The sequence below is a fragment of the Manis javanica genome, chromosome 2, assembly GCF_040802235.1.
Source record: "Manis javanica isolate MJ-LG chromosome 2, MJ_LKY, whole genome shotgun sequence".
In the NCBI taxonomy this organism is placed as follows: domain Eukaryota; kingdom Metazoa; phylum Chordata; class Mammalia; order Pholidota; family Manidae; genus Manis; species Manis javanica.
Window position 1 is genome coordinate 6,688,028 of NC_133157.1, and position 27,672 is coordinate 6,715,699.

At 54.7% G+C, this 27,672-nt stretch overlaps 1 protein-coding gene across 5 annotated transcripts; it reads right to left on the bottom strand.

Moving 5' to 3' along the window:
* Positions 1 to 1,732: 1,732 nt before the first annotated feature.
* On the bottom strand, positions 1,733 to 27,627 carry LRRC8A (leucine rich repeat containing 8 VRAC subunit A). Of its 5 annotated transcripts, none has more exons than XM_073223339.1 (5): positions 27,495 to 27,583; positions 26,396 to 26,467; positions 24,318 to 24,423; positions 9,127 to 11,291; positions 1,733 to 3,558 (listed from the first exon to the last, which is right to left on the bottom strand). In XM_073223339.1, the coding sequence occupies exons 4-5, from the start codon at positions 11,281 to 11,283 to the stop codon at positions 3,283 to 3,285; spliced, it is 2,433 nt and encodes an 810-aa protein (XP_073079440.1). In that variant the 5' UTR covers positions 11,284 to 11,291; positions 24,318 to 24,423; positions 26,396 to 26,467; positions 27,495 to 27,583; the 3' UTR covers positions 1,733 to 3,282. The 5 variants fall into 5 exon arrangements, with proteins under 5 accessions (XP_073079440.1, XP_073079448.1, XP_073079431.1 ...); XM_073223347.1 differs by having other exon boundaries at positions 26,392 to 26,467; XM_073223330.1 differs by lacking the exon at positions 26,396 to 26,467 and having other exon boundaries at positions 27,495 to 27,627.
* Between the last annotated feature and the right edge of the window lie 45 nt (positions 27,628 to 27,672).

Sequence of the window (27,672 nt, forward strand, 5' to 3'; positions counted from 1 at the left end):
TGTTTTCTGGGCCATGGCACTGGGAATAGCTGGTTGGTCCCAGCTTCCTGAGGCCTGGGGGAGGAATGAGCCCAGGCAGCTCCTTTCGCTGGAGAGAGAAGGGAGAAGAGTTTCAGAGGGATCAGGCTGGGTGAGGGCTGGAAATACAGAGGCAGGGTGTGTTCCCAGCTCTCCTGGCCCCCTCTGAGGCAGTCGCCCAACAAGCACAGAGGTACCTACCATGTGCCAGGAGTAAGCACAGTGAGGGTCCTGTTGAGCATGGTTAAGCAAGTCCCCTGGGAACCCCACCAAAGGCTGGTAGTGGAGGTTCAGTAAGGCAGACTGGGTTTGAGTGCCCACTGGGGCCTTGCTTTCTCTATTTGTAATTGGGGACAACCTAAGTCCCTCTTGTAGGGAGGAAGATGATTGTTTACTACTGATCAAGAGCTTGGCACGGGGCTGGCACTTCCTAAGTGCCCACCAGCTATTCACCAAAGGTTAGCAGGAGCCATGCTCAGTGAAATGTTTTTCCCCCAACTTTTCCAAACTGCTGTTGCAGAGAAAAGACCACTATGGCTCGAAGCAGAGTGGGTAGTCCTCGGTGGGGAGGGGAGGGGCTGGGCCTGCCATGATTTGCTCATTCATTCTGACTGGGCTTTGGAAAGTGGTTGGGCAGTGTTTGCACATTTTTCCCAAAAGCTAACGAGCTCCAGATCTGACACTGTGCTCCAGGCCCTGGGCGGCCCCAAGGCTGGGATGGGGGAGTAGGAGTTCCTAGGGTGCTACCAGACCAGGCAGGAGGGGAAGACCGCTGTAGAGACACTGGAGAGTCTTGGGGATCGGGAGGGAAGCCCGGCTGCTCAGTCCTGAGGCCACCTGCAGGGATCAGAGATCCATGGAGGGAGGAAGGGCGGACTCTGGCCTGTTCAGAGGGGGTGCCCAAACAGCAGCTAAGGCCTCATCTTAAGATCAAGGTCAGACACAATGGCCTTTCTTCACCCAAAGACCCCAGCCCCCATCACACCAGCACAACCTCACTGGTCCAGGAGGAAGATACCATTTATTGGATAATAGGACCAGGCCCTCCGCTGAAAACTCCACCTTCCTGCATAAATATCGAAAGGAAGCCTTAGAACAATGCTGCAAGGTTGCCAACAGCATCCTGATTTTACAAATACGGAAACTGAGGCCCTCTATCAAATAAATAGCAGAGCCAGGATCTGAAGGCAGCTCTGCCCATCTTGCTGAGCCTCTACCCTTGATCCCAGCACCTTCAGCAGGTCCCCAAAGGGGCTGGAGTGGTCAGGCCCTCCTCTGCCGACTCAGCCCCACCTCTGCAGAACCCGGGAGAATGGCTGTTGGAATTAACAAGGGACCGATGAGAACATGGAGTGGCAATGCCTGCCGCACAGGGAGGGAAGGGATCTGCCCAGCTTCACGCAGGGGATGACAATTCCTGGCTCTCATTTCAGTGCCCTCCCTCCGCTGACCTATCACAGGATGGACCACCCACAGCCACTCGGCCCACTAGGGAACGTGCTAGCTGTGGATTCCTGGCCAGGCCCACACCTGACACATAGCAGACGCTCTGTCAGCTCGCAGCTGGTAGCTGCCTCCAAGGAGCTCACCATTCCACAGGGCAGGAAAAGGAGCAGAGGTAACTATCGTCTAGGTGCCCAATTAATGGTCGCAACACCAATTAGTCTACAGGGCCCAGTGGGCCTCAGAGAACTGCGGGAACGACATGGAGACCTTGCAGGGTTACTTTGAGATTTATTTGCTATTTGGACTGAGTCTACCAGTTCAGACCCACGTGTAACGGATTGCTGCACGGTTATCAGAGGCTAGTGTGCATTATTTCTGAAGATTACATCCAATGACACAACGCAGAAACACACAAGGACAGACAGTGGACATAATCATTAAGACAAGAGACGCTAAAAGGTGCCTTAGTGTCCGAGGGATTGATCTAAGGCGGGGACACTTCTAAGGAGGGGACCTCAGTGACAGATCTAAAGTGAGGTGGCGTTCTGCCATCAGGCGTTGAGTGGGTTGTGTGTGCCAGGTGCCTGGGACAGAAACTGGAACCAAAACCTGGGGAGACTGCCCTCCTAGCGGTGACTTCCCCACCTGTGATCCCACCTCCAAGTATCTGTTCTGAAGGATAGGGTGCGGACAGGGCTGACGTGAGCAACTGAGGCTGGTGCTGGCATTGGGCAAACTCATGACACAAGAGGTGGGAAAGCTGAGCCCGGGTGAGGTAGCTCCTCTCGGCTCCTGAACACTGACGGGGGACAGGGAAGATGGAGCACCGTTCATCCGGGGATTAGCCAACCCAGAATCTCCTCCCTTCTTGGCAGCTCCAGAACATTCCCTTTGGCCAATAGCCACAGAAATGAGTGCCTGCCAAGACACATGGAGGAGAAAGGAAACAAGACGCAAAAACAAAACAAAACAAAACAATCCCTGCCCCAGGAGAGGAAAGGAACACACAGAGCTCCCGGACCGTGGTCACACCAGATCAGAAGACATCCTGCGGCCCACACTCCAGGGGCAGGAAGCCGGCGTCCTGCTGCTCTGCTCAAGGGAAACTGCCACCTGCCCTGAGACCCCCACTCACTGGCCTTTAGTGTCTTTTTTTTTTTTTTAAAGTTTTTCTTTTTCATACCCAAGCCATCAATTTTCAATGCTTAAAAAAAAATTCTTTACAAAAAAAAAAAATCTAAAATTGATGAGGCAAGCCCCAGGCCTAGCCTTTCCACCTGGGGGCCTTTCTCCCACAGGCCATGGCAGCAGAGGCCAGCCTGGTACCACAAGGGCACCGTCCACAGCCGGTTCCCCTGGACTGCTCCGCTCCAGTCGGGGGGAAGGGGAGGCACTAAATGCCGGCAGCATCCCCTAAAAAGGGAAAGGAAACATAGCCTACCCTTCCTGAAACACTCCCATCTGAGATGAGCTTTCTCGGGAATGTATAAGTTACCTGGAGGGAGGGGGCGGGAGGTGGAGAAAATAAATACCAGAAGCTAAGAAAGCATCCCGGGACCTCCGATGTCAGCTCAGCCTCTGGGGCAGACACAGCCTCCAGGGAGGAGGCCCTGATTGTCCAAATACTGCGCTCTGAGACAGACCACAGGTCTCTCACGTCCCCACAGGCGCCCGCCCTGGGGGCCAGGAGTCTCGGAGGGAAAAGGGGCCAGCCCCTCAGGTACTGTCCTGTTGCTCAGCCCGGCTGGTTGTCCTGGGGTTTCTGGGTCCGCGGGCCGAGGACCCGCAGTGGCCACGTGTGCAGCTGCCCGCCAGGGCTCAGGCCTGCTCCTTGTCCGCCCGCCAGAGCCGGTCCTTCACCTCGGGCGGCAGTGTGTTGAACAGGTCCTCCTCCACCACAAGGCCGCTGCGCTTCAGCAGCGGGCACTCGCCCAGCTCCACGGGCAGGCACTCCAGCCGGTTGCCCCGCAGCTCAATCTGGGTCAGGTTGGTCAGCTCGCCCACCCGTGAGGGCAGTGACTGCAGCACGTTGTTGCCCAGGTGCAGGGTCCGCAGCTTCCGGCACTGAAAAAGCTCTGGGGGGAGCACCTCGATCTGCAGGGGAAGGAGCACAGGGCCACAGTTAGATGGGTACAGCTTAGACCTGGGGCGTCTGGGCCCAAGGCCCCCTTCCCTTAGGCACCAGCACCTTCTCTGACGCCCATTTCAGTATCCCCAGACCCCAAGGACCAGCAGAGTTGGGCCAAAGTCTGGCTAATTTCCACATGTACTTCAAGTCTCAGCTCTGTAATCACTTCCTCCAGGAAGCCTTCCCTTACCTCCTGGGTAACCTATGGCACACATACCCACCAGGCAGCACTGAGCCCTCCATGGTGAAAATGCCTAGTCACCTGTCACCCTGAGACTGTGGACTATGAGAGGGCAGAACTGTTGCTTCCCGCCGTCTCCCAGCACCTGGCACCCTACAGAGCTGTATCACACTAGCCAGCTACCAGCAATGCCACCTCCCCCTCCCCCACTCAGAGCTCACCCGCAGGCAGGTGAGCTGCCCCCCGCTGGTCCTGCTGGATTTAAGAACCATTTATGAAAGCAGAGCAGCACATGAGAAAATTCCACGCCTTTCGCTGTTGTTAAGAACTGGGGAGAGCTGGCCAACAGGGGTGAATCCCGGCTGTGCTACCTCCTGCAGTCAAGTCACAGGCTGATCATGAATGCAGGCAGCCCGGTAACGGCCTTCTGGAATCTGCCCTCCTTCCGATTTTACAAAATCTGAATAATGGGCAACCCCACAGGCAGCTTACTAGACGGTTGACTTGCTCTGAGCGCCAACACTATTAACTCATTTAAAGCTCAGAACTACCTGTGAATACGCTGTAAGCACTCTCTCCATTTTACAGATGGGATGACTGAGGCCCTGAAGAAGCTAACTTGCCCAGCGGTTCACAGCTGGAAAGTGGTGGAACCAAGACTTGCACCCAGTTCAGTAGCCAAGACTCTGCTAACTGTGCACACCTTTGGTTGAGCAAGGAGCAAACACTGAGGCCCAGGTGCAGACATGCCACGGCTCCCAGGACACAGGCAGGGCTCCGGAACAGCCAGCTTCTTCCCTGCCCTTCTGTGAGCAATCATGGGTTCTTATTGTCCCCATTTGTCTGTCCTAAAACAACCTCCTTCCGATATGATGGGCAGGAGGGACCCCACCAGCAGGGCAGGAGCCAGGAGACGTGTGTCCCGCTCCCACATGAGGATGACAGGGAGACAGTACAATAATTTCTGTTGCTGTCTCCATTTCCTGCTAAGGAGGGGAAATGCAACATGTCCACGGCTGCAGAACCAGCAAGCGTCAAGGGAGCACGTAAGCCTTGCTTCCTCCGATTCAGAGCCTCTGCTGTGTTCCCATTCTGCCAAACTCGGTGCTCACAGGGAGGTCCCTTTCCCTCCCTGGGCCGCGGTTTTCCCATCTGTAGAATTATAGGGTTGGGCTAGAATGCCTCTCAGCTCACATGTTCTGTGGCTAAGAACCCCTGGGCAAACACGGGCCTCAGCCTCGTGGGCCCTGGCTCTCTCCAGGCATTTTTGGAAGAGGACCCCTGTTCTGGGTGAGGAACTTGGCCCTCCCGGCAGGGAAGCCAGTGTGGCCGCGGCCAGGCAGAGGCGATGCCATGGGGGACAATGTGGGCGTTTACAAGAAACTCCTGCCCTGGACCTCCGATCCTGCCACTGTTGTCCCCAGCGGTCAGGAATGAGGCAGAGGTCAGCAGAGCTGAAGGTCAGGGACAGGAAGGTGAGAGGAAGGACACATGGGACATGGGCTCTGGCAGGACTGAGGGGCCAGAGCCCCCCAGAAACCCCACTCCCACCGCAGTGGCCTCCCTGGATGACACAGGCAGGGTCAGGAAAGGCTCAGACCAGTGAGTGGCCACACTGGGGTTCACACCTCCCCGATATCCCCCGTCCCAGCTAGAGCACGCTCTCCAGGCCCCACAGACAGGAAGAAATGGACGGACACACACACACACACACACACACACACACACACACACACACACCCTTCAGACTCGACCTTCCACACCCCCCCACACCCTTCAGACTCGACCTTACACACACACACACACACCCTTCAGACTTGACCTTACACACACACACACACACACACACACACACCCTTCAGACTCGACCACACATACAAAAACACACACACACACCCTTCAGACTCGACCTTACACACACACACCCTTCAAACTTGACCTTACACACACACACACACACACACACACACACACACACCCTTCAGACTCGACCTTCCTCCCAGAGGGCACTCAGCTGCTGAAGGCTTGAAGGTGTTGCCATCACCCCAAAACCCCCTGGCCACCTCCTCGGGGGCCTCAATGGCTCCCACAGCAGCACTGCCATGGCCTCAAGTCTCCCTGGTCTTTGAGGTAAAGGAGCCTCTGGAGCTGCTCCGTGGTTCTCCCATCCTCCTGACAAACCATCTGCGAAGACGCCATCTCTCCTCAGCCCTTGGTCATCTGGTTTCTGGCCCATCCACCCTTGAGACTATCTGGCCACAGTCACCAAACATCACTCTAGTCCACGCACCTCAATCCGTTCTCCTTTCCTGCTCCCCCTGCGCTGTGAGCCCCTGTGCTCCTGCCTGGCCTTGCTCTCCCACCCTGCCTCCCAAAGGCTCCAGCCAGACTCCCTCCATCCTCTGCCCTGGTGGTCTTGTCAAGGACCCTCTTTACCCATGAGCCTCTTTGAGCTTCAGGCTGACTCAATCTGGTCCCTGGGATGTCCCAGGGGCCCCAGACACCCACCACAAGGTAGGCCCTCTCCTCTGAAAACCTGTGCCCATGCCTGTCTCCTCGCCTTCCCAGGAAGCCAAGTGACAGAACTCATCACCTCAGACGTTTCCCTCTCTCCACTGTCCGACCCCAACTCATGTCCTGCAGACTCCACCTCCAAGTCTCCCCCAAACCCACCCAGGTCTCCCCATCCCTGGCAGCTCTGCCAGCCCAGGCTTCACCCCCAGCCTGATGGCTGCACGCGGCCTTCCATCAGCTCTTCCCCCTCCAGCCCACCCGCGCTGCAGCAAGGGCAATCTTTCTGAGCTGTAAGTCAGTTCATTCCTTCACCCGTTCAATCATTGGGAATTTGGTGAACATCGGCTGCAAGTCAGGCATTGAACCTAAGAGCCGAGGTCCCTGCCGTCACCCTAGGGCCTGGCAAGGACCACGGACCAAAACAAGCCAAGATATGAAACAAAGGCAGATATGAGCAGAGAACGGATGCTCCCGTCAGCCCTGGCCTCTGGGGACAGTCCAAACTCCAGAGGCAGCTCAGCTCCGCACTCCACCCCCACCGGCTTTCAGTTCCTTATGGATAGAAACTACCAGAAGAATCTCCCTTTCCTCTTTGCCTGGCTAACTCCTCAGCCTTCAGAGCCACGTGAGGTCCCTTCCTCTAGGAGGCCCGCCTGCCCCGCGGTAAGCCGGGGCTATGGCCACTCCTCAATGTGCAGGAGCCTCATGCCCCAAGGAGCTCTTTGTGCTATGTGCACTGCTGGTCACCTGCCTTTCCTCAGGATGGGCGGCGGTGGGCCCTGTTTGTCCCTGTGTTACTCCGAAGTGCCTTACTCCACACCAGGAATGTTCAGAAAACACTTGCCAAATCAATGATTAAATGGGTGAGTGGACGGATAATTCCTGTCTTACCAAGCTATCTGTTCACATGAGTTTCAACCTGAAAAATAGCAATCAAGTGCCTGAGCCAGGCCACACCCACCCCTCCCTGTCCAGCCGGAGCCCATGGTGGCCCACAAGGAACCACCAGGCCCAGAGGGAGGAAGAAGGGGCTCCAGCATAGAAGGAGGGCCTAGGATTGTCCCAAGTGAACTTTTTTCCCTATCAAGCCTCTGGCACCCCAGGAGGGTGGAGACAGGATGTGATTAAGCAGTGTGCTAAAAGGGTGTCCAGAGGGTCTCCTTGGGTATGGCATGCTTGCCACCAGCTCCTTTCCCGAGGGTGACCTCAGCCGACAGGCATTACCTACCAGGCATGCTTGGGTGAGGAGCTGGGGGTGGGCGACAGAACAGGGAGCCTGGCTGGACGCCACTGGGTGGGAGGGCCCATCAAGCCCGTATGCCCTCACAGCTCCCAGGACAGACCAGCCATTACAAGGGGTCACGGGATGCCCAAGTGTGACCCAACTCCAGGGGCAATCTAGCTCCGCCCTGGGGCAGCCACTGGGTCCTGTCTGGCTGGGTCTGTCCAGTGCTCCCCAAACGCTGTTTCCCCTCGGGAGCCCAGTTCCTCCCCGGGGGCAGATTCTCCCGAGTGCAGCAATCCAGAATCGCATTTTGCCCTTGCACACTCACACATGAGTGCATAAGCGTAATTTGGGGGCAGGGGTTGGGGGGAGATAGGATTTGTCACAGTCTCTGATACAGAGAGGAGACAGGCTGGTTTGCACTAAGAGGGGCTTCGGGGAGAGGCAAGGGGAGGTCAGGTCTGGACTCCAATCTGAGGGATGCTGGCGAAGGTCTGCCCTTTCCCGGGGCATTTCAGGGGCCTCCTGCCTGTGTCTGAGGCAGCTGGACACGGCTCCAGCCCAGAGCACTCAGCAGGCTGCCGGGAGATGCTGCCCAGCACAAGGCTGACACAGAGCAAGCACTCCATCAGCCAGCATGGCTGCTTCGTGCCCCTGCCTGCGATGGAGGCACAAAGACGGCTGAATCCAGTCTCCCCTCAGTCTCCAGACCCTGGCCCCGGGCTGCCACCACCATCCACCTCCCCGTGCGAGTATCCATCCTGAATGCAGGGACCAGGGAGACTTCTTTTTTCCGTGCCAACCACCCCGCAGGTCCCCAGGAAAGGTGGGCACGGGAAGGTCCCCCCAGTAGCTGCAGCTGTGCTTCCATGGCAGAAGCCAGACCACTGAGCCACAGGAGCACCCTGCCCTTACCCTCCCCTGCCTGTCTCCGCGGAGGGGACCCTGGGTGGGCGGCTTCCTCACCAGGCAAGGGGCAGGCTCACAAGGCCTGCCAATGGTCTCAAGTGTGTCTCCAGGGTGTGGCCTCCCACACTGCCAGCCCAGCCCACAATGGTTTGCACAATTTCCTCTCCAGAAAGGCAGGTGTGACAAGTCAGCACCAACTAAGCCCAACTCTGCCCTCCACTAACCCTGAAATGCAGAGGGGCAAGGGGTGTGGGTAGCACTAGTTGTGGAGACTGCTTGGCTTCACCTCAGCAAGCATGAGTCACCCAAAGTTTCTGTACCCAGTGGACCCCCGATTGGCCCCTCGGCTCCAAATCTGGTCCAGGACAAGCTGAGCAAGCTCCAGGCTCCATTCATAAGCTCCAGGCTAAGTCCTACCCCCCACAATGCAGCCTCCTGCCCATGCACCCCACCAGCCTACAAGGAACCCACCCAAGGTCACCCTACTATCCCACACCAACCCTCCTAGCAGGAGACCTCTGCAGCATTCACTGGCAAGGACAGGCTCCCAGCCCCAGAGATCCCTACACAGCAGGTCTGGAGTGGGGCCCAGGAGTCTGTGTGTTTAAAGCTCCTCCTGGGAGGCTCTGGGGACTGCAGGTGAGGACTCCAAACGCAGGGGAAGCAGTCTTCCCAGAGGCACTGGGCCTCTGCCAGGCACCTTACCCGGTTGGCCGTGACAGCCAGATTCTGGAGGTTCTGCAGGAGGCCAATGTCGGCGGGGAGGAGGGTGAGGTTGTTGTGGCTGAGGTCCAGGTAGCGCAGCTTGCGGCAGTAGAAGAGCTGGGTGGGGATCTTCTCAATCTTGTTGCGGTTCAGATAGAGGCGCTCAAGGTTGGTGAGGTTGCCGATCTGGATGGGGATGTAGGCGATGTGGTTGTACCACAGCTTAAGGCAGGTTAGACGGTGCAGGTGCTGGAAGCTGATGATCTCCTCGATGGTCTTGAGGTTGTTGTCCTTGAGGTCGATCTCCTGCAGGTTGTGGAGGCTGAAGATGGAGTGGGGGATGCGCTCCAGGTCACAGCGGATCAGCTCCAGCTCGGTCAGATTCACCATCTTCTTGAGGCTGTTGAGGACGATGAGCTTGGTGCCCTCGTTGTTGATGGACAGCTTCTGCAGGTGCACGCCCACGTCGGTGACCACCTGCGGCAGCTTGCTCAGGTTGCTCTTGAGCCGCAGCACCTTGAGGCGCTTGAGCTCGCGCAGCCCGTCAATCACAATGTAGCGGTTGTTCTCCGCGCTCAGGTTGCCTGTCAGGTGCAGTTCCTCCAAGGTCTTCAGGCTGTAGATCCACAGCGGGATCTCCTTGATGTCCGTGAACTTGATGTGCAGTGCGCGCAGGTTCTCGCGCAGGAAGGCCAGGGCGGGCGCCTCGATCTTGGCCGCCGTGTGGTACAGCCACAGCTCCTTGAGGCCCGTGAGCTGGGCGATGCTGGGTGGGATGGTCACGTCGGGGATCAGCTCCAGCTTCAGAACCTCCAGCTCCACCAGGTCAAACACAGTGTCGGGGATGCCGCTGAGCATGAACAGGTGCAGCTCCAGCTTGTCCTGTGCGTTCTTGGTGAGCCGCTGCCGCAGCTTGTCCAGTGTCCACTCGTTGTTCAGGTTCAGCTGCCGCAGCTTGTTCTCACTCACCTCTGACAGGAAGACGGCAAAGCGCTTTGAGTAGAGTGGGTCGTACTGGTCGATGAGATGCAGCATGAAGGCGAAGTCGTTCTTGACGTCAGGGATGTCACTGTAGCTGCTCTCCTCCCGGATCGACTCGAACGAGTACTTCTTGAGCGAGCGCCGCAGCATCCACCACAGCGTGTACATGCAGATGAGGCCGTAGAAGATGACCAGGCTGATGTAGAAGGACGCCAGGATCTTGAAGAGAGTGGCCAGTGGGTGGGCGCACCGGTAGGTGCGGTAGCCTGTCAGGCTCTCGATGTCCACGGTGCAGTCCACGTCGAACTTGATGTTGTGCACGTAGTAGACGGTGTAGCAGATGATGAGGATGAACTTGATCACCTTGATGATGGTCTGCCGCATGTAGAGACGGTACACGATGTCCCCCTCCTCCACGTGGGTCCGAAACTTCTTCACCTTCTCAAACAGTGCCTTGGCCTGCTCCCCCTCCTTCTTATCCAGCACACCTGTCTCCGAGCGGTCCACGATGCCCTGCTCGATACGGGACTTGGTCCGCTGCAGCATGGGCACAGTGGCCTCCACGTCCTCGCTGACCGTCGATGACTTCTTGTCCATGGAGCCATTCATCTTGCTGAAGGCCGGCTTGGGGTCACTCTCCTCTACCACTGTCTCTGACAGGGCCCGCGTGGTCCAAGGGGAGTCAAAGCACTTGAGCAGGATAGACACAAAGTGCTCCAGCTTCGAGCTGGTGCGTGGGAACTTAAACCAGAAGTTGCTGCAGGCCAGGAAGATGAGCGTGTGCAGAAGCACCAGGTAGGGGAAGTACTTGGCAAACCAGTGCAGGCGGTTCTCATAGCACACGGCATCCACATAATTGTACTGGTGCCGGTCCAGGTCGTACTTGATGCCCGTGGGGCCTGCCTCAGGGGGTGGCAGGATCGTGGAGTTTGGGTACGTGGGCTCTGGGCCAGAAGCAGCCCAGCCCCGGAACGAGTCGTTACAGGAGTCCTTGGTGACCCACTTACAAGGCAGGCAGATCATCTTGTCCTGGGTGACCTGCAGCGTGCCTCCAAAGACTGCAATCATCAGCATGACGATGGAGATGTAGTCAGTGAACACATCCCACCATGGCTTCAGGATCCGGTAGGCAGGCTGCGTGTCCGCAAAGTAGCGGAGCTCTGTCACCGGAATCATGGTTCAATCTGAAAGGGACCCACAGCGGGGGGTTACTTCAGGCGGCCTGGCTTTCTGGGACCGAGGGATCAGGGGAAGCAGACAGTGCTCCACTACCCAAAACTGCACTGAGTCTGGTTGGAAGTCACAGCCTTGCATGCACAGGCAGCCCGAGGACGGGTCCTTCTCCAGAAACCATGTGGTCACTGGGTGGCTGGGAAGCCAGAGCAGGGGAGGGCAGGTGGCCTCCCCCTTTAACAGAAGGGAGACTGAGCACCGAGGTCAGGGCCTGCACTGCCAGATCGCTAACGTGGCCTCCACAGCGGCATGCCCCTGCCTTCCAGCAAGAGCACCTGGGAATTCCTCTTTAGACCCCAGCCTATTAATGACGAGACTGACCGAAGGGACTCATTGAGAACTCCCATTCACTTGGAACTCGTTGCCTTGAAGTGTGCTGGTGGCCTGAAGAGATTTATGTGAAGCGTGAGAGAAGCCAAATGCAGAAGAGGGGGCTTAATATGAACTCACTTTTGTGAAACAAAAAGGGAAGTTTAAAAAATTCTACATGCGTGCAGGCGGTTTGTGACGGGGCAGGATGTTGTCCACATAGGCGTCTGGGAGCATGGGAAGGACACACACGGGAGGTGTGATGGTGGGCTCCTGGGTACAAGGTCACATAACGACAGGAGGACAAGAAAACAAGACCCCAAGCCGGAGGACAGGATCCCAGCTGCATAAACACAGCAGCAGAAGGAGGCGTCTGGAGAGTCCCGTAGAGCCTGGGAATCTGATTTTAACATGTGACATCAGTGACACTGGTGACTGGCTGTGTTTGGGAAACACTGGATAAGAAGCCTCTTTCAGGAAATGCAGCCAGCAACATGGAGGAGGCTTGCAACCGAATCAGTGTGCCGAAGGGATCCTGTCATCAGGTTGTGCAGGGCCACCCTGCATCACATGTTGCTCTTTTAATGAACAGTCTTAAGACTGTAACAAGATAGAAAAGATACTAGGTATTCACTGGAAAACTGGGAAAATACAAAAAAGCATGAGAATAAAAAAAATCCCCTGGGAGAACACTGCCCAGGGTTACCCACTGATAACTTCAACTGAGTGATAACTTTCCAGTCCTATCTGTGTATTTTTTTTTAAATAAAATTGTGATTTTACTTTACTCCCTATTTTCTAATCTAGAATCTAGACTTTAAATTATAGTTGAAATACCTGGATTTTAACAAATGGGTCTGTTTTCCTTGGTAGAAGAACAAGGGAGCTGAGGTTATGCGGCTGGGCCACCTTATTTTGATTACTGAAAATACTAACACCAGTAGAGAACCCATGGTAAAACGGCCTCTGTGGAGGCCAAATGCTTCCTGTCCCGTCTTCCGAGAGCATGCTGGGGTGGGGGCGGGGAACAGGACTAAAGCCAGCCAGGACCCTGTGAGGGAACTGGAGCACTTTACAGACAGACGTGTACCAGGCCCCGGCCTGGCTCTCACCATGGCATCTGCCTCGTGGAATCCCCTCAGTGCCCAGAGGGCCTCTCTTCAGCCCCATTCCACAGACAGGGAACTAAGGTTTGGGGAGGTAAAGTCTGCTGCCCACCATCACTCTACTACTCGGCAGATCTGAGACGAAACCCAGCCTGCCCCTCCACCTCCTCACCACATTAGCTCGCTGCCCCTGACTGCCGTGAGGGCCAAGAATCAGCCCAGGAGTCCTGCTTCCCCTGCCCCCAGAGTTCCCTGGGCTCAGCCCTCCTGGGGAGGCCACGACTCATGAGCCAGGGTGAGCGAGTGCCTGGCCACAGGAAGGCCCGGGCCCTCTGAAGACCAGCTGGCTGCTCAGGCCACCCGCACTCCTGGGGAAGCGGGACTCCACAGAGGAGGGCCTGCTGAATCAGCCAGCCAGCCTCAAGCTGGAAGACATCAGGACACTCGTCCCTCCCTTCCTGGCTCCCCGCGTCCACACCCAGGGAGGCGCCCGAAGACTGGGGACCGGAAGGGAGGAGGGGCCTAAGGGGTGCAGGAGCCTGCCCCCGCAAGAGTCCAGAACGCGACTGCCAGAGCAGGATGCGAGACGCCGGGGGAGGGCGGTTTGGGACCCGGCAGGATGTGGTTCCAGCCTTACTTCAAGAGGGAAGAGGGTGTGCAGACCCACTGGAGGCGCCCAGCTTCTGGGTGACGAGCTGCCTCAGGGCCCTTGCTGGCCCGGGGCTTCACCTGTTGCCTTCCTGACCTCTGGTCCTGAGGCAGGAGCAGCTGACCGCTGCTGACAGCTGAGGGAACTGGCGGCTCAGAGCGGCAGGAAACGGTCCAGTCCATACGGTATATTTGGCTCTTACCACCCCCCCACCCTGACACCTGGAACTCTCCGGCCAGCCCTTGGCTTGGTCCCCTGAGGGCAATAAAAGTGACCAAGGTGCACCCCACGCCTCAGGGGCCTTTCAGTCCAGTGTGAACATGTGGGGAATGGGGGAGGCAGAAATGTCTGAGCAACCAGACCCTGTGTCAGGGCAGAGGACAGCCGTGGTCACAGCAGGAACCTCCCAGAGGGCACAGTCGTGCCAGTCCCTGAGGCTCCCGCAGTGTCCTTAGCTCAGGGATGTTCCCCCCCCCTATTGTACAAAGGACACCAGGTGTTTTGAGCACACAGAAGAGGATATTCCCTGACAAGGGCAGGCGCTCAATGAATTCAGAGCGTCTCAAGAGGGCGCCTGATCGGGGCCAGGACAGAGTGGGGCACAGTGAGGCGCACGGCCCTGGGAGTGCGGTGGAGGCGGGCAGCAGCAGGGTCAGGTAGATGCGAGCTGGTACCTCTCAGGCACAGGGAGGAGGAAGCAGCGGCCTCGGCCCTCCCTACCCTGCCCAGCCCCAAGAGCCCTGGGGAAGGCGACTGCCCCCAGGTAGGGACCTGCCGGGAAGTTGGGTGATTCAGGGTGAGTAACCACCACAGGGGAGCAGCTTCCCATTCTCAGGCTGACAACTAAGTGCGAAGCCCAGTGTCCTCACAAGCCCAGGAGATGCCCATGGTTTTGGCACTCACCTAATTTTCCCCACATTTTTTTTATTGTGGTAAAATACTGGTAACATAAAAGCTACCATTTTAACTATTTTTAGGTGTACAGCTCAGTGGCATTAAATACATTGATGCTGTTGTGTGAACCATCCCCACCGCCCAGCTCCATAACTCTTCTCACCTTGCAAAACTGAAACTGTGGGCACTAAACAACTCCCCACTCCCCCGGCCCGCATTCTCCTTCCTGTCTCTATGATTTGACTCCTCTAGGGACCTCATTTAAGGAGAAGCACACAACATTTGTCCTTTTGTGACTGGCTTATTTCACTTAACAGAATGTCCTCGAGGTTTATCCATGTTGTAGCTCATGTCAGAATGTACTTCCTTTTTAAGGCTGGATAATACTCATGCCCACTTTACAGACAGGGAAACCAAGGCTCAGGGAGAGAAGTCATTTGCCTAATTTCACACTGTGACAGAGGCCACCTTCAAACCCAGATCTGCAGTGGAGCCCAGCATGCATTATCTTTTTTTTTATTAAGGTATCGTTGATATACAATCTTTTAAGGGTTTCACATGAGCAACATTGTGGTTATTATATTCACCCATATCATCAAGTCCCCCCCACATACCCCATTACAGTCACTGTCCATCAGCGTAGTAAGATGCTATAGAGTCACTACTTGTCTTCTCTGTGCTATACTGCCTTTCCCGTGCCCCCTGCTACATTATGTATGCTGATCATAATGCCCTTTAATCCCCTTCTCCCCCACCCCCTTCCCTTTGGTAACCACTAGTCCCTTCTTGGAGTCTGTGAGTCTCCTGCTGTTTTGTTCCTTCAGTTTTGTTTCATTGTCATATTCCACAAATGAGGGAAATCATTTGGTACTTGTCTTTCTCTGGGCATAATACCCTCTAGCTCCATCCATGTTGTTGCAAATGGTAGGGTTTGTTTTCTTCTTATGGCTGAATAAGTGTATATGTATCATTGTGTATATGTACCACCTCTTCTTTATCCATGCATCTACTGATGGACACTTAGGTTGCTTCCATATCTTGGCTACTGCAAATAGTCCAGCATGCATTACCTTTGTGACTGAAAAATAGTACAGAATTTAAAATAAATAGAGCGTTAAAAAAAAAGAAAGAAAAAACTGGCCCCTGTCGGGGTGGAGATCGGGTGTTCCAAGAGGGTGATTTCAAGAGGGCAACAAGAGTTGGGTCAGGGTAGGTCTTAGGCCCAAGAGATGGAGAATTTGGCAAGGATCCTGAATAGAGTACAAAGATTAAAGGGTTGAAATAGGGGAGCTGAGAAAGGACAAAAAGGCAATGTGCCTGCTATCTGAGCTCAAGTCTAGCTAATTCTCTGTCTTCTAGAACAGATGCCTCACTTTAAGCTGGAGACTGTGCCCTCCTACAGGTCAGGGATTAAGCTCCACCAGTGAGGTTGGAGACCCCTAGCTGCACCCAGGCAAAGTCTGGGAGGCAGTGGGCAGGAGACCACCAGAGGATCGTCGACGGGGGAGGCTGGGAGCCCTGAGGACAGGGGCAAGTCCAGATTCGCCGGGCCCCTTGTGCAGAACCTGGAATGCAGATGGTGGAGTGAAGGTTTGCTGAACTGGGCTGAGCCCAGTTAGAAGACGTGGTAGGAGGGAGGGTGGCAATCATCTGGGAAAGACTCTAGGACAAAGATTCAGTTAATGTTTATCACAGGGTTATTTATACTCCAGGAAAACTGGAAACAACCCAGATGCTTGTTATAGGGCAACTGGTTAAATACTTATTAAATGGTCAGATGATGGAATACTACGAAAAATGTAAACATGCTGGAGGAAAACATTGATGACTTGATGACATGAGAAAATGTCTGAAGTCTGCTAAATGCAGAGCAGGTAACCAAACCGTGGCAGAATAACCCTTCTGTGATAAGTTTTATATATATTTGAACAACACTGTCAGTGAGGCTAGACTGCTGTTTATAGTTTTTTTTTTCACCCAAACTTACCTCTAGTTTCTATTGTGTTACTCAGGTAATTAAGAAAGATTTTTTAAAATCACAATTTCAAAGGATCGAGAATAGCTAAGACAATTCAAGAGAGTGAGGTAGGAAGAGGTCTACTATAAAGCTACAGGAATTCAGGCAATATGATGATGTAGGGATAGGTGGACGAGTCAAAGGGAACAGACCCCAAGATTTCTGGGAACTTAGACATGACAATGTTGGTGTTAGAGGTAAGGGGGAAAGATTGGGCACCCATAAAGGAAGCTGACCTTCAGATACCTGCAAAAAGCATGGCCCCATCTACCTCCTTACAGGAAAATAAATTCCAGTCAATTAAATACATAAGACAAAACTTGAAAACCCTTAAAGAAAAATCTAAGAGATCATCTTAATATCTGTAAGACAGAGAAGGATTTCTTATCACAGACTACAAATCCTTATAGGAAGAGATGGACATATTGATCACATTAAGATTAAAATCTGTGCACATCAAAGGACACAATAATAAGTGAAAAGAACCCACAGACTTGTAGGAGATATTTGCAATGTGTACAACTACAAAAGGATTAATATCCAGAACAAATATAGAACTCCTACAAGCATAAGAAAAAGGTAACAGGAAAAAATGGCAAAGTATACAAATAGACAATTCACAGAGAAAAATACAAATGTAAATGAATGCATGAAATAATTATTAATCTCATTACTAATCAGGGAATGCAATCAGATGCCATTTCACTCACCTGTGATTGACCAAAATGTTGAATTCCTGGATGAGGAGTTAGGATGCTCACAAATCATATAGTCCACCCATTTCTCTCCTCGTTACAAATCTCAGAGTTGCTTTACACGCGCACACGAAGCCATGGACAAGCATGCTCACACAAGAGTCATCCCTAATAGTGAAACACCAGCACCCATCAATGGGAGGAGAAACCACTCTAATCGCATGGTGGAATGCTAAAACCATGGAAGTTAATGAACTACAGCTACATGTATCCACGTGGATAGATCTCAAAAACAATGCTGAAAAAAAAAGAATATAGTCATCAAACACACACACACAAAAAAGCTGAGCCAAAAAATGAGTTCTAAAATATACATGTTATGTAAAGTTTTCTATATCATATACATCCAAGTACAGTGAAGGTATGTATACACGTGCATGGAGAGAGCCCTAATATCGAAATAGTAATTTCACCTCGAGAGGGAAGAAAACAGGATTGGGGAAGAGGCTTCAAATGCGCCTGAAATTATTAGGAGAGAGGAAATATCTGAAGCAATTATCACAAAACATTAAGATCCATCAAAGCTGAGTCCTGGATTTGTCCTAGTTTCAAACCTTTCTGTGTGCTTCAACTATTTGACAAAAAACTTACCAAAACAATCACCTGTTTCTACCCCTTCTGGCTGGTCCTCACACTGGCCACACTCAGTGGGAGGCAGCAACCACTAGCTGGACTGCCAGGCAGCAGATTCAACCCCTCCTTCCTACTGGCCTGCTCCCCCCTGACGCAGAGGCACCTGTGGTCTCTGATGATCGTGCAGAACAGAGAGCGGCATCACCCCTGCTGGTCCTGCCCTACCCCCAGGGAGATGCAGAGGTGGGCAAGATGCAGCCAGACCCTCCGCACAGTACAGCACATGCAGGTGGGGAGAAGTAGGGCCAGGTTCCTGTGGCGGGGCCACAGCATCCTTGCCTTTGGGAAGGGGAGGATCAGGTAAGCAAGCCAGAGAGCCCCCTATCCTGCCTTTGGCAGCAGGCAGATCTCGGGGAATGCAAAGAGCAAGAGCTTCGGAACTGGGGAGACAAGGGTTCAAAACCAGCGCTAGAATGAAATAATTCCATTACCCAGGCAAATTATTTAGCACAAGCCTCTGTTTTTGAGTCTCTAAAAAAAGAATACTGCTGCCTACCTCTTAGATCTGCAATCAGTGACCCAAAAGATGTCCAAGAAATATTAATTTAAGAAAGAAACAAGACTCTGACTGGTATATAAAATGTACCCTGGAAGAAGCCAGGCACATATTGCTATGACAGTGACCGCAGCGGAGGGGTGAGGACTTGATGATAAGGGGTAAAGTTGAATCACTGTGTTGTGTATTTGAAACCATCATAAGATTGTGTATCTTTGATACTTTAATAACAGAAAGTAAAAAGAAAGAAAGAAGCCAGTCACAAAAGAAGACGGTATGATTCCACTCAGATGAGGTCCCTAGAGTAATCAAATTCAGAGGGACACAAAGTAGAATCATGGTTGCTGGGGGCTGGGGTGAGAGCAGAACGTGGGAGTTGGTGCTTAATGAGTATAGAGTTTCAGTTTTGCAAGATGAAAAAAATTCTGGAGATGGATGGCGGTAACAGTTGCCCACGATGTGAATGTAATGCCACTGATCTGTACACTTACAAATGGTTAAGATGGTAAATTTTAGGTCCTATGTATTTTGCCACAATTTTAAAAATTAGGGGAAAAAAAGTATAACCCCATTCTACTTTTAAAAATCATCAGTAACCAACTTAGTATTAATGTATGCATAGTAAAACCTGGGAAATTACACATAGAACTGTATGAGGTTTAAGTCTGAGGGTGGGTAAGATCAGAGGACTGTCTGCACTACACAGTCGTCTGTTGTTTGAATTTCGCACTTTTATAAGTGAGGGAAAACCGAAAGGCTTCCCTCACTGTGCGGTTTCTTAGGAACAGAGTTTCCGAGAAGAGCCTGCCACCGAGCCTGCGAGAGAAGCGCTAGCCCGCCCTGCCCGCCCCTGCCAGGCGGCACCGGGCTCCTGCGTGGAGTCCTCACTGCAGTAGGTAGGCGCAGCTGCTGGGGATGACTGACTTTTCCTCTCTGAGCCTGTTTCCTCTACTGCAAAATGTGAGTACCACGGCACATTGTAAGGATCAAAAATGATATGTTATGTGACGATCCAAATAACCTGACACGAGGAAGTGCACTACAGTTACCACAACCCACCTGCCATTATGGAAAACCCTCCCAGAATTCAGCGGGGGTGACATGCAGGCGAGGGCTGAGCCGCAAGCACAGACATCTCCCAGGGCAGACCAGGCCGCCCAGAGGTGCCAGCACCTCCCGTTCTCACGGACCACACTCAAGAGCCTTGGGCTTCTGGCACCCCTGCCAGGCTCAGGCTCCCGGGAAGAGACGCAGGTAGAGCTGGTAATTTGCTCTCAGAACCACCCTGTAGGTGTCAAGCCTGGTCCATGTCAGTGATTTCCTCCTCATGCTTCTTACAGACAGGGAAGGGAGTCAAAGAAATGACATGCTTCCCCTGTCCCAGAGGGCGACCTGCCCCAGGGTGCTCCGGCCCCACCGGCCGCCTGATATTTGGCTTTCACACCTGAGCCATGGAAGGCAGGCCAGGCGGTGGGTAAACAGGGCACAGAGAGGCTTTTGTTAAAGCCCAGAAATGCTGGGAAAACTTCCCAGGCAGGACAGGAGGAGGGAGGCTGGGGCCCCTCCGCACCACAGTTGGGAAGGCTGTTCCTCCCAGGAGGGGGAAGGGCCATTCCCCAGAGGGCCCAGGAAGACGCTGTGGCCCTGGCCCTGGCCCTGCCCTGAGAGGGCTCCAGGCCTGGGAATCTGCTCCGCAGTCAGTGCCCCGGGGCCTCCTCTGGTCCCAGAGCCAGGAGTGGGAGGAAGGGGTCTCACCTTGCCTGGCGCATGCAGTCCCACCCGCCCAAGAGCAGAGCTCTGCCCTCTAGGCCCCCACACCCAGCCCAGTGAGTCAGCAGCTGCGGGCGTGGGGGGGGCTCTGCCTGGCTCCGCATTCAGCCTGCTTGCAAGGGCACACCCTCACTTCCCAGGACAGGAAGAGGGGAGACCGTCCGGGGCAGGAGGGAACAAGTTTCAGTCCCAAGCTGCTCTCACCTTTGGGCTAGGCCACCCCATCAGGTTCATCCCCATGCAGATGTGCAAGGCTGTGGCCTGCCTTCCAGGATGAAGGGGGACAGGTGAGGGGCACCCGCCTGGGGCTTCCCGCACTGGTTCCCGAGCCAAGCACACAGAAGCAGCAGGCCAGGCTGGGGCTCCTGACGTGGGCTGAGTATCGGCATCATGCGCAGTACTTCCTGAGCCTCAGGTCCCAGTCTCCACGAGAACCTGTAAGGTGGCTCCCCACTTCACCGGTGTGTGACCTTGGCAATGTCACTTCATCTCCCAGGGCTCTGGTTTCCTCTGTGAAATGGCTGGAGTTCACTCCTCAAGAGGGTTGTAATAAGGACGGAATGAGGCTTTTGGCCCAGAGCCATCCAGGTAGTGAGACTCTGTAAAGCCAGCTGCTGATATGGTTTTATCACTCCCTTTATGAGTGGAAAGGATCTGGGTGACCTACTCAAGGCCACACAGCTGAAAAATGGTGGCAAAGAGCGTTCAAGTCTCACTTTCCACTGTGTCAATCTGCCTCAAAGGCAAACAGGCCTCCTGGACGGACCTACCTGAGCACCCCAGAACCCTGGAAATCTTCATGGGACAAGACCCCTTCCCCTGAGGAATCAAGATCTCCCCGGGACACGGGAGCAGGCTGCCAGCATCGGTCAGAGGCCTCCAGTCTCTCAGGTACAGCTTGTAGGGAACTTTGGAACGGAGCCAGCTCTGGGTTTGAGCTCAGGTCTGGGCCCATGGGGGCAGAGGGGCCTTAGAGATAGGTATTCATCTGCTATGAATACCAGTGTTCCCTTCCTAGATAGGAAGGGTGAGCAGAAGTCTAAGAGAGGTGCAGACGCATCTTCTGCTGAGGTCCCAGGAGACTGGACAGAGGGCCCTGGCCGGGGGTAAGCGGCCTGCTGCCGTCTCCCTGGGCTGGAGGGGGTTGCCCGCAGGGATCCCGACCCCGGGCACCAGCTGGGAAATGGGAAGTGCAGGATTCCACGCCGCCCTGCTCCTGGTCAGTGCGGCTACCATGCCGACTCTGTGAGGGCGCATGAGCTTGGCAGCGGCGTCTCTGAGGATATCCAGGTGGCATGTGAGAGCTGTCGAACTTTACAGCCATTTTTACTCGGGTACGGGAGTGAGGCTGTGTAGTGTAGCAATCTATTTAATTTTGATATTTTAAGCCCTCAAGAGGCGGTCAAACAGAACTTGCTAAAAGATTTGAGGTGTGGTAGAAACACATCAGGAAAGACAGCAAGGGCTGTTTGTGGCTGGGAGTAAAAGCCGTTCTAGAAACCTCAGGCCCGAACATCCTTGAGGAGGGACAGTTACATCCCGCCCCCAACCCAAACACACTGAAGTCACTAAAACCTGGGTCCTGAGGGGACTCAGCCTGACTTCTATACCCAGGACGCTGGCTCCAGGGGCAGATGGACACACTCACGGGTGGGCCCAGAGCTGAGAGAGTAGCGCTTGTCAGGGTTTCCCGCATGGTCTGCAGACCCCCAGCCTCATGTCGGCCAGGGAGCTTCTTCAAAATGCAGATTCCTGGGCCCAGCCCCCCAGGTCTATGGCCATGTGCCCAGAGGAAACAGCATTTTAAACAAGCTCTCGGGCAGCTCTGAAGTACCCCAAGCCTGAGAACATAGAAAAAAGGAAAACGGAAGGTGGGGTAGGAAGAGCGCAGGCTGCCAAGGCAAACAGCCCTGGGTTCAAGTTCTTGTTTTGCCATCTGAACTGTACAACTTGGGGCAAGAGCCCTTGTTCCCCCTTGCCTGGTCTCCTCGCCTGTAGGTGGAGAAACGACCTCACAAAGAAGGTTGTGGTGGGTGACGTGGTAAACGTACATGCTGACCTGGCACCCCGCCTAGGGCTTGGACCGTGGCGGTGGAGGATGACCACGGGACGGCTGCTGGGAGGAGGGAGAAGGTGGAAAGAAAGAGCATCATCTGTCTGCTCCTGGGACTCTGCTAGAAGTGACTTGTGCAAGAAGGAAAAGAGACTCCAGGGAGAGGAGGAAGAAAAGGGAGGAGGAGGTCAGGCCAGTGAGCCTCAGCACCGGCTCCAGCCCAGCCGCGTTCCCGGCTCAGTCCGGCCAGACCACGCTCTCCCCGCTGCCCATAGCCGGGATGCGGGACCCGCCCAAACTCATCCTGAGGTTGCTGATGCCCCAACAGAGCAGGCCAAGGGCAGCCCCTCCGCCTTCTCCTCCCCTGCCCACACTGGAGGCTAAAACCTGAAAGGAGCACTCCAAGCGGACCAAGGCTCCTGCCAGGAACTGCAGGGTCAACGGGGTCAGGACCAGACGCAGGCAAGCACAGCCTGTGTGTCTCACCTGCAGACCCCCGCCCTGGCCCCTGTCTCAGGCAGACAGCAGACGCCAAGGCCTAGAGGCCAAAACCTCTCAGGCCAGCCCACAGCATTCCCCCCACGCTGTCCCTGGCACGGAGGAGGAATTCTGAGCTCAGATAAGTAGGACCTGCTGCTTCCTGCTCATCAGTGACAGAAAAGACTTCAGCCCAGGCCTCTCTCTGCGGGGGGCAGAGTTCCTCAAAACCAGCAGGAAACTCCTACAGGGCAGGGCTGGCCAGGGGTTGCCGACCTGGTCCCAATAAACAGAAGAGTCAACAGAATCTCACACCAGGCATTTCCCACCCCCCTCTGCTACTGAAATGCTCTGGCAAACAGCTCAAAATCCCTGGGATGGAGAAGGAGGGGAGCCATGACAGTGGAGAAATAGGAGAGTGTCAGGGCACAGTGATGGGACTCAGGCACAGACCTGCCCGGCCTGGGAAAGAGGTCCAGGGGTGCCCGTCAGGTGAAACAGGAGCGAGCTGTGGACCAGCAGCTCTGAGAGGGCTTGATTTGGGAAAAATAAGCAAACAGTAATACCACACATTGAAGAATATGCCCTCCTCAGTCCCATCTCCGGAGAGGGGCTCACAGGACACTTTCACTTTCTATATGTCAATAAAATCAAAACATTATAAAAACAAAAAAATCGACATGCAACTGTGTTGATAATTACATGCAAAAAATAAGATTACTATTTCTTTTCAACTCCAGGCTGGGGAAGGCCAGGCCTTCCTTAACAAGAAGCCGAAGTGAGAGGTGGATGCCGGGAGACGTCAGGCACAGAACACAGGATTCTGGCCCAGGATTTCAGGATCTAATTCAAGTCCCATGTCCCTGCTTTCCTTCCTGAAGAGTTCAGGCAAGTCGCTTCCTCCCTCTGAGCCATAGTTTCCACATCTGTAATGGCGATACAGGCCACGGCCTAAGCTTCCTCTGCTGATCGAAGGGGATCACTGATAAGGGTGTGCTTTCTACAAATTACAAAGTAGTCGATGTGCACACCTGCTATGCTTATGGAACATGTCCTGAAACGCACACTCTGCTAAGTGCCTTCCCCATATCAACACATTTGATCTTCATAATACCCTAAAGGGACACAAGGTGCTGGTATCATCCCCTTTTCACAGATGGTGAAACTGAGGCACAGAGAGGAACTGTGATTGGCCCAACAGTCACTCATCCAGCACATGGCAGCTGGGACGCAAACCGTGGTCTGACTATAAAGCTGAATCCTAACTAGTGCACACTCCTGCCTTTGGGAACCATTTTCAAAAACATAGGCTAAGGAACCCCAGTCCCCCAAGATGTTCATGTGATCAAAGAAGTGTGGGGAAACATGACCTGCTAGCTCCCTCTCAGAGACTCGTCATGCTAACTTCAAGGCTCTGAGAAGTCCTGCAGCAAGGAAAACAAGAAGTTGTTGTTTTCCAGAGTTATCTAACCCCTGTGACCAAAGAAACTGGTGTTCCAAGGAACACACCTTGGGAATGTGGTCACGAGACAACTCTAACAGCAACCCACACTGAGCGGACTGAGGAAGACAAAACAGAGGTTTGCTATGAAACGTAACGTGAGCATTGGGAGCCTACAGCAACGACGTCCTACTCAGCTAGCCACCGAGCTGGAAGAAAGCGGTGGAATTCTGTCCTCTGCCACCTCTGCCCTAGATGGCCTGGACCTCCAGTGAGAAGAGTAAGGGGCTGCAGAAACAGAGATCCTGCCCTTTGCTCCCTGGGTGGAGGACTGGAGGCTGAGGCTGGCCTGGAGGGAGAGGGGCCCCAGTCCTTACCCCGCGATGGCTCTGCTATCTGTGTGCTGGCTCTTGGTGCTGAGGCTGGCCCATGTCTGTCTGGGCAGGGTCCTGGCATTCCTTTCGCTCCATTGAAGCTGCCTCCCTACAAGGAAGCAAGAGCCACCGTCAGCAGGGGTGTGTGTGACTGTCAGAGTTACCTGCTGTGCTGCCAATATATCCTGAGCCTGCTCAGTGCCAAGCCCTGGGCTAGGCTCTAGGGTGACAAAGAGAGATTCAGACAGTCTACAGGGGAGAAGCCAAGACAACAATTACAGTTGGCTCTTGGGAGCCCAGAGCTCTGCTGGGGGTGCCCAGAAGCTATGGGAACGTGGAGGAAACACTAGACTCAGACTAGTGGGGTCGGGGAAGCTCTGCAAAGAGGTGTTGCCTGAGTCGACTCCTGAGGAACAGTAGGGGTTGGACAAAGAACATTCCAGGCAGAAAGAACAGCACATGTTTGCCTGGAGGGGAGAGAAGATGACCTCTGGAGAATGCTAAGCCTTCAGCCTGGCTAGGTCTAGGACTGGAGGTGGGAGGCAGTGAGTGGTGAGCCGGATCCAGGCAAAGACAGCCTGAGCCCGGACACGTGACTTGGACTCAAGGAGAATTTAGTGAGCATATACTACCTGCCAGGCACTCTGCTCAGAACTGTTCACAAGAATGAACAAGGTAAGTTAGCAGGGTGGGAAGACGAGTGTGATCAAGGCTACAGGACGGGTTGGGGGAGTGTGGCCAGGAGCTGGGAGTGTGGCCCAGCCATCAGGGACGGCCAAAGGATAAACAGGAGTCAGCAGGAAGGGGTGGAGTGGGGTAGTGTACAGGCAAACAGAGGGAGGGACTGTGGAGCCTGTGAACCATTTAAGACAGAGCATCTCTCACACCTGCTCTACGCCAGGCACTGTAATGGAGGGGAAGCAGAAGCCGATCTCCAGCCCGACAGGGAGACAAATCACTAACCCAGCAACTGGCAGCAGAGCACCTAGACCTGAAAGGCACAGCGTTCACCTAAGCCAGTCTCTACCCCCACCCGCCCTCCTGGGCAAGGACCGGGATACTCACTGAGGCTGGGCAGCCCAGTCACGTGCCCGAGACAGAGCCAGGACCAGAACTCGGGCCTCTGGACTCCCTGTCGCTGATTCTTCTAGTCCTTCCTCTTCTAGGAAACACGCACTGACCCCCCACTACATACCCACTCGGTGCTAACACCACCTTCCTTTGGGCTGCCTCTGCAGCATTTCTATTATTATGCTGGCCACTGTGTCAGTGCTTTCCTGTCTGTCTCTCCTCCCAGACTGCAGCTCAGAGGAGGCCAAGGGCTGGTTTTGCCTAGCACCATGCCTGGCCCAGGGCCGGCACCTACAAAAGGATGGTCGAATGACTGAATGAGTGACTGAATGAAATGAGTCATGGGATGGAGAGATGGTGTGCGGGAGCTCTAGGGCCCCACATCTATCCCACCTGACTCCCTATGAGGTCTCTGAGCATTAACCTGTGCCTCAGTGTCCACATGTGAAAACCTAGAATCATCTCCCCTCTCTGGAGGAGTCAGGAATCAGGCTAATTCCTCCCCTCCAACTACTATAAGGGAGGTCCAGGCCAAGCCAGGCAGCAACCTAAGCCCAGCCACCAACCCTAGTTCTGAGCTACTGAGGGAATCCTCAGGAGCCCCCACAATGCAGAAAGGCCACTCAAAGTTTGCAAAGGAAATTGGTTCCTACTGGGTGTGCCCAAGGGATGGAGTACAAAAGCCTCTGGTTGAGTTCCAGGAAGAACTCACAAAGATTTCTTGAGCCCCTGTTCTGTGCTCCACAGCCCCCGGAAGGCAGACGGGTATTAGATCCAACCTTAAAGAACCTCTAAACGTGGGAAGAAAGGGAGGCAGAGGCCAGACAAGCCCTAGTACGTCTCCAAAAGCCAGTCCTCCAGCACCAGTCATCTGTCCTGGCCTCCCGGCAGGAGCCAGAAGATTTGACCTTCATGAAGGCAATGCCAAGTGTGACTGAGCCACAGGCACTGCCCAGTCCCTCTGAACAAACTCCCACTCCCCCATCCTGTATGCAGGAAGTATCACCAACAGCAGGCCGCCTCCTCCTGCCTCCAGTCTGTTCAGTGAGCAGCAAACAGTTTGGCAGAGGTTTAAAGTACTCCTAGTGGAAAAAGTGGGAGAGGTCTTCTTGAGCCTTTCAGCTCCCCCAAATCCTTCCTCCACAATTTTAGGCCCAAATTCCCTTTCAAGCCCTTTCCCTCCTCTTCCTCACACCTCATTCTCAAAAGGCTTCCTGGGATAGGACAGGGGAAAAGGCATCAAGGGAGGCCCCACCCTTCCAGCCAAGTCCCCATCAGGAGGATGTTGCTGGACAACCCCAGCCATCTCTCCTTTCCCAAAAAAGGCAGCAGTTGCATCAGCTGAGAACCAGCCCAATCTTGGCTCACTCCACTCCAAACCAAGGGGAAGAAGCAATCAACAGAAGGGGCAGAATCATCACCAACCGCAAGGGCCCGCAGCTAAGCTCCTTCAGCCTGGGAGCCAACTTTGCTGCGTCTCCAGCCGGGACCTCATCAGATCTGGCTCTCAGGCCCATGTGGATACACAGGACACAGGCAGGGTCCAGGGCCTCAGACCCTGGAGCCACCTTTTCAGGAACCCCAGCGCGGAAAGGCCCTAATAGCCTAGCCAGGGATCCTGCCCCCAGTCACGGCGCTGTTCCCGCCAGACCAAGAGGAGAGAGAGGTCCGGAAGAGGAGTGGGCCAGGGAGAGCCTTTGAAAAACTGCCGCATAGGAGAGAGCCCAGAGGTGGAACCTCTGAGAAGGGGGGAGTGTGTGTGTGGAGGGGTGAGAATCGGGGGGAACCCAGGGGATGACAAGAGGACCTGGGGTGCAGAGGCGGAAACTCCCGGTATGTAGAGCGGAGGGAGGCACTGGGGTGCCTGGGAGGGGGCTCGCGCGCCGCGGCACCGGGGAGAGGGTGGGGTCCCGGAAACTCGGGGAATGGGGAGTCCGGAGGTAGGCCTGAGCTGCCGCGGGAAGCCCCCAGGGACCCGGCCCCAGCTGGGGGACCCCAGGCTACCCGGGGTTTCTAGGGCAGCCGAGGCCCGGCAGGTGGCCAGGGGCGTGTAGGAGTGAATTTCGAGAGGTGACAGCCCGCGCTCCTTTCCCCACCCCTCCCACTCACCTGGGCCCGCCGCGCCCGGCCGCCGAGCTGGCAGCCCCGGGCCCCCGCCGCTCCGTCCTGCCACTGGCAGCTGCGCCCCTCCGGCGCCTCCTTTTGTTTGTCCCTCATTGCACCACTAAGCCTCCTCCGCCCCGGAAGTGACGTCACCGCCGGCGCGAGCACGGCGGCCAGGGCGTCG